This window comes from Bombus fervidus, chromosome 16, assembly GCF_041682495.2.
Source record: "Bombus fervidus isolate BK054 chromosome 16, iyBomFerv1, whole genome shotgun sequence".
Taxonomy (NCBI): Eukaryota; Metazoa; Arthropoda; class Insecta; order Hymenoptera; family Apidae; genus Bombus; species Bombus fervidus.
In genome coordinates, this window is record NC_091532.1 from 5,717,218 (window position 1) to 5,723,479 (window position 6,262).

A 6,262-nucleotide genomic window follows, 5' to 3' on the forward strand; every position below is an offset into this window, starting at 1 on the left:
ACAAAATATAAAAAATTCTTTGATCTTTAGGAACAATTTAATGCGAATAAAGAGGTAGATAATAAAAAATTTATGAACCTGAATGTTTAACAGAAATAAGACATTTAATACAAAATAGTTGCTAAATAATTATACATATATATATTTTATACTATTTTTAATTCATTGATACCAAGTTCAAATGTACATATATTACATGCAGTCATATCGTTTGAGACATAAAAATTCTCGATACTCTCTTCGTTCGTGTCATTGTCCTTAAAAGACTGAAATCTGACTTCGATGCACATCAATTAGATCATCATCTAGAGTAAGCAATACCATAAATGAAAAAAACATTGCTAAAGCAGACAAAAAATGCCAAATGTCATGACTATCAAAAAAGTTTAGGAGTATGCAGGGTTTATTATAATTGCGCGATTGTGCTGGGGTTAGCTCCCACGAGATAGAATTGTGTATAAAAAAATGTAAAGCGGCGCCCCAAAACACGATTGATAACACAATATAAATTGCTGGTTGAAGTAGAATTCGTTCTTTGTGACAAACCTGAAATATCACAAAGTAAATTAATTCATAATATGTAGACAAACTACATAAGTATAATTATTCGTGTATATGTACATACCTTCATAACAATATAAAAAAAAGTATATAAAATTAAATTAGACATTAATACAGCCAACAGAAACGTTGCGAAATTTTTCTCGCTGTGCATATTCCCAAGTACTGCGAGAGCAACGTTCCATAAATTTCCTACAATAAGTATAATAAAACGTCCCATATACAAAGGTCGAAAGAAATATCTAATTCCAGAACGGGCATCATGTTTACTAATCTAGAAAATTATAAAATCAATGATAAACTGTGCCTAGTAGAAGTAACTGAATCAAGGTAAAATGAAAAATATTAGATTCAAATACCAAATGCCTAAAATTACCTGTATTACTCTTATCAACAACGTTCTAACTTTCCATCGCCCCATGTAGTAAATTTGAATAGTCATATAAAGGCAAGTGAGCAAATGCACGATAGTAAACAGAACCCAGAAGTATACTGAACCATATAAAACTCCCAACAATCCTATGAAGATGATGAATGCTAACATTGCAAATGTAACTGATGCTCGGGCATTTATATCAGGATGACGATTGTGATAAATCTTGATCATACATAGCACTGTTATGATGTACATAAAACTCGTATCTAAATAGATAATATAATATTTGTCATTAATACCATAAAAAAATTTACAAAATTTAATTTTTGTCTTACCGAATTGAAAGTTGCTTCGATTTGGACACACGTGATAACTTCCTGAGAGTATTCCTTCCATAATAAGCGCAGTGCCCATTGCATAAAATAATCCATAATGTTGTGGTATACCATAACATTTATTTTTTTCTCTTTCAAATTCATCATGTTCTCGAGAAGATGTTAAAAATATAAATAGAAAACCCAACATGACGTATCCGATATTTGAAAATACATGATTGAGATCTGACAGTGATAAAAATGGATGAGCACATAAAAAATTGTAATAACACATATCTTGATTGCCAGTAACATGTAGTACATGTTGATATGTAATTAACAGCTGTACCGCAGGTAAAGTATAAAAAATAGCAACTGTTATCAAATAATATAAATATAACCGAGATTTATGCCTAAGAATCTTTGGATCTTTACGAGCCAAATCGCAAACGGAAAGCACAAGTTTTGTTCGTATTATTTCTTTATCGCAAAAAGCATCTTCCATTAAGTCGATATCATCTTCATCCAGTGAAGAATCATCTTCTATGGATACTGATCGGTGTGGAATACTAGACTGTAACGTAATTAATGTAAATGATCAGAAAAATTTCTTTTATTTCTTAATTAGCATATCGCGTTACCTCTTCTACCGTCGATGGGCTCGGTATAGGTTCACGAATTTGCTCTGATTCTTGATGTAATATCTCTTGTTTAATTTTTCTTTCCTTTCTAATTTTTGATATCACAATGCTTACAACATAGGCTATACAGAAACTAAAAATAATAGATACTACTACTCCTGAAGCAATAACATAATCTCGTTTGGTAATACTAGCATTTATTGATAAATTAATGCGTTTATTCCGTACAGGTATCATACTAGGAGCTCCATAACAATCGGTATCATCACCTTTTACTACGAGTACCACAAAAAAACCCAATGGATATTCTTGTTTCTAAAAGACATTAAATTAGACATCTTATTTCGTTATCTATCATAAAAGGTATATTTAAAAAATATATTTTAGTCAAAAATATATTTACTGGTACAGTTATACCGCCTTGTCGATTTACAGTTTGCCAATAACCAGAAAATTGAATATTCCTCTCTAAATCAAACACAGGACACTGAAAAAGAAGATATGAACTAATAATAATACAATTTTGCAAATTATAAAAATTTATACTTACTGTTGTATTTTGTATTGAAACTGTCATACAAATATCACTATCGGAATTAACACGAATGATCACAGAAGAACTTTCCGCTTGCCTTGGGAAAGTATAACCATAATAAATAGGTTGGGATGGTGAAATTTCTACTACTCTTTCTTCTCCAGGACTGGCATAGAATGGAAACATGAAACAATTACTAATTTTTCTTTTTTATTACAATAAAGATCTAGACATAATTGCATACCTTATATAAAAATCATACTGTTTTGTCATGTTAAGTTTGAATGAAATATTTTGATAATTAGCAGTGGACAAACTAACAGTAATAAATTCTTCTTCTTCTTCTAGTCTACTTTGATTATAATTGGTTGAACACAAAGTTTGACTTGTTTTATTATATGCTAAATCATTAAAATATGTACTTTGAACTACAAGGGGGATTTGCCATGATAGGATTTCTCTTTTTTGACGAACAACCACTATAAGAGGTAGATCGGTAGTAGCATTACTTTCAACTACTATTCTTGCAGTTACCTACAAGTAAATAATACATGAAAACTATGGTAAAATATTATGACATTAACTTATATATATAAAATTATTCATACTTACATTATTAACAGGATATAAAAACACATATTCAACAGTAGTATTTATGACATATTGATATTCTTTCTTATATTCTGCCACAATAACAATAGGAGAAAATGATAGAGTTTGAAAAGGAATAACTTGATGAAGATTAAATGATAATAACAGAGCAAATACGGTTAAAATCTTCTGTATATTCAACATGTTGAATATTTATATATTTGTGTGTAATTATATCAACCACTATTTTCGTAAGCTACATACGTAAGTTTATTCGACTCTAACTATCCTGAAACTATAAAACTAACAACACAAAAGTATGTTTTTTTTTATGTCAACATGAATTGTGAATCATAATTCCGTTGACAAATAATTTTTTAAAGATATCTTGCCATGCAGATACTTCTGCATAGCTATCTGTCGCATATTTACATTCACAATACTGATGCTATAATACATACATAATATGTTACTTTTCGTTTTAATTCACATCACATAAGTATGATAACCGTAGTTACGATTCTCAAACTCTATATCGAATGTTATGTATCAAATAAATCAATGAATTTGTATTTAAAAAAATTAATATTTCGCTGTGATTTGAATAATTGAATTACTTTAATACTAATTATTTTCATTGGATACTATGTATCATCAATTTTCCAATAATTTTTCACATCTGGTTTGAATAAATTATAAGCTTAAAGGTTGTATTGCATTGCTGCTGCAGCATAAACTTTCGATACAGTTTAGTATGCAGTACTGGTGGGTATTATAAATTAAAAGTCTAATCATTCAACGTAAAAATGATTTAATTATCTGTATACAATTATAAATAATATATTTGAATATCTTCGCAAGAACTCAAATAAATAATTACAACATAAATTTTATATTTTGCCACTTTGAACTAAAGAATAGTAAAATTATATAAATTCGAATTTTTAACAAAACATACAACATTTTAATCACTTTACGACTTTCATAAAAATAATAAATTTATATACATGTGTTCGTATTCATTTTAATTCCATGTCTATATCTTTATTGTAACAAATTATAAATGTATTTCAATGAAAACTTTTATTATATTTTTTAAGTATCATAAAATAAAATACAGTTTTAATAAAATATTGTATAAAATGTTATATTATTCTTTTTTAGAATGAGTGCTGAACAACGAACAACCTCATTCATTATACTGATTCGGCTTTAGTCATTGTTATTAAAGATGGCGGTATCCGTGGCACCAAAAGATGTTAATACATATTTAAGTCAAAATCAAAATGTTGCAGACAAAGAATTGGCTACAGAATGGGCGCAACTCGAAGAATTATACAATAAAAGGTATTTTTTGTAAAATATTCTACATTACATGCATGTTTCAATAGAAAAATGTTTACCTAAATTTCATTGTCCGGTGACTTGCAGGCTTTGGCATCAGTTGACACTTAAATTAGAAACATTTGTTAAAAATCCAGCGCTTCAGAAGGGAGATAAATTAGTACAGTTATACATAAACTTTTTATCTACTTTTGAAAACAAGTAAGTACATTATATACGTATCTTTTTCGAAATATTAATTCATAACCTTACTTATTCCACTTACATAGTAATTCAGATTATCATTGTATTGTAATACTATTCTCCTATTTTTATCTAGGATAAATCCTTTATCATTGGTAGAAATATTAGCGTATGTAATACAACAGTTTCAAGATAAACAAGAAGCAATTAAATTCTTGGAAAAAACAGAATCTAAAGTTAAAAGCAATAATGAGGCAGTTGCTTTGTGTAAAGTTCTCACAGGACAGATTTTGCTTGAAAAGTTGAATAATCAAGAACAAGCAAAACAAATTATAGAAGAAGTAGAGGCTATGCTCGATAATGCCGATGGTGTTACAACAGTTCATGGTAGATTTTATTTATTAGCAAGTCGCCTTTACCGTCTTCAAGGGAAACATGCTGAATATTATCGTACTGCTTTAAGGTACTATTATACTTATAATCTGGAGCAATGGTCATTTTTATTATGACAAAAATAATCCATACATGTTATTTGAACTGATTTTCATATTCCAGATACTTGGGTTGTATTGATTTAAATAATCTAAGTAGACAAGAACAGGAGCAGCATGCATTTTTCCTTGGATTGGCTGCGCTTTTAGGTGAAGGAGTCTATAATCTTGGAGAATTGTTAGCTCATCCAGTTTTACAATCCTTGAAAGGTACTCCAAACTCTTGGTTAGTTGATTTATTACAAGCTTTCAATGCCGGTGACATTGTTGCACTTGAAAAATTAAAGCCACAATGGAGCAAAGTTGCTGATTTAGCTGCACAGGAGTTGAAGTTGAGACAAAAAATATCTCTTCTATGCCTCATGGAAATGACTTTCAAAAGGCAAGCTAATAATAGGTTTGTATATTGCTTATTGTAAAAGTACTAAGGAACCAGATAATGTAAAACAATCTGTATTAAATAAATTTTTTTAATTATAGGCAATTAACATTTGCGGAGATTTCCCAAGAAACTCGTTTGCCTCTCGGTGAAGTAGAATTATTAGTAATGAAAGCTCTAGCTCAAGGTTTAGTTCGTGGTGCTATTGATCAAGTGGCAGGAACAGTAAACATGACATGGGTACAGCCTCGCGTATTAGATCGTACACAAATAGCTGGAATGGTTCAACGACTTGATGGCTGGTGTAAAGATGTTAGTTCAATGGAACGTTTGTTGGAGTCTCGAGCGTCAGAGATACTTACACTTTAATATTAGATTTAACATTTTTGTCATTGATTTGTTTGTAAGTTTTATTTTCATATCTTTGTTAACTCACTGGCTTACCATCATTTTAAAAGTAAAGAATGTAATTTACTACAGTTGATATAAATACATAATAATTATGTATAAGATTAATTTCATAGTGATAAGTCAGTGAGTTAATGTGAAAGGAGGTATAAGATACAGTTTCTCAAATATAAAATTATGATGCTGTTTACAAACAAATTAAAAAGATATATAAATTTATTTTTAACTTAACATCCTACACAGAACAATTTAACGCAATTTTTAATGTTTCTATAGAATAATTATTTGAACTTTTTGTGCTCAGAGACTTTGTACTATGACCGAAATATTAATAATAACAACATATATTAACATTTATAGCGTTTCTCTTGCTTGTTCACATATTCTTTAGATATTAATAATTTTCTGCAGTAATATACTGCTCCTACATATCCATCAA

At 29.1% G+C, this 6,262-nt stretch overlaps 2 protein-coding genes across 2 annotated transcripts; one reads left to right on the forward strand and one right to left on the reverse strand.

The window, feature by feature from the left end:
* Positions 1–142: 142 nt before the first annotated feature.
* Positions 143–3,749, reverse strand: LOC139995801 (SID1 transmembrane family member 1). Its single transcript, XM_072019622.1, has 9 exons — positions 3,040–3,749; positions 2,672–2,961; positions 2,443–2,593; positions 2,296–2,379; positions 1,893–2,207; positions 1,273–1,825; positions 938–1,203; positions 626–835; positions 143–546 (listed from the first exon to the last, which is right to left on the reverse strand). The coding sequence occupies exons 1-9, from the start codon at positions 3,220–3,222 to the stop codon at positions 259–261; spliced, it is 2,340 nt and encodes a 779-aa protein (XP_071875723.1). The 5' UTR covers positions 3,223–3,749; the 3' UTR covers positions 143–258.
* A 456-nt stretch (positions 3,750–4,205) lies between these two features.
* Rpn9 (regulatory particle non-ATPase 9) lies at positions 4,206–6,176 on the forward strand. The gene is made up of 5 exons (XM_072019611.1): positions 4,206–4,365; positions 4,450–4,563; positions 4,682–5,008; positions 5,101–5,433; positions 5,517–6,176. The coding sequence occupies exons 1-5, from the start codon at positions 4,250–4,252 to the stop codon at positions 5,782–5,784; spliced, it is 1,158 nt and encodes a 385-aa protein (XP_071875712.1). The 5' UTR covers positions 4,206–4,249; the 3' UTR covers positions 5,785–6,176.
* The last annotated feature ends 86 nt before the right edge of the window (positions 6,177–6,262 follow it).

What these genes read in the sequence shown, in the direction of transcription:
- LOC139995801 (XM_072019622.1), bottom strand. Translation starts at nt 3,222, where the DNA reads ATGTTGAATATACAGAAGATTTTAACCGTATTTGCTCTGTTATTATCA. An exon ending in TCGAAGCAACTTTCAATTCG is followed by an intron (nt 1,204 to 1,272) that starts GTAAGACAAAAA and finishes TTATCTATTTAG; the next exon opens with ATACGAGTTTTATGTACATC. An exon ending in TGTTGATAAGAGTAATACAG is followed by an intron (nt 836 to 937) that starts GTAATTTTAGGC and finishes ATAATTTTCTAG; the next exon opens with ATTAGTAAACATGATGCCCG.
- Rpn9 (XM_072019611.1), top strand. Translation starts at nt 4,250, where the DNA reads ATGGCGGTATCCGTGGCACCAAAAGATGTTAATACATATTTAAGTCAA. An exon ending in GAAGAATTATACAATAAAAG is followed by an intron (nt 4,366 to 4,449) that starts GTATTTTTTGTA and finishes GGTGACTTGCAG; the next exon opens with GCTTTGGCATCAGTTGACAC. An exon ending in TATTATCGTACTGCTTTAAG is followed by an intron (nt 5,009 to 5,100) that starts GTACTATTATAC and finishes TTCATATTCCAG; the next exon opens with ATACTTGGGTTGTATTGATT.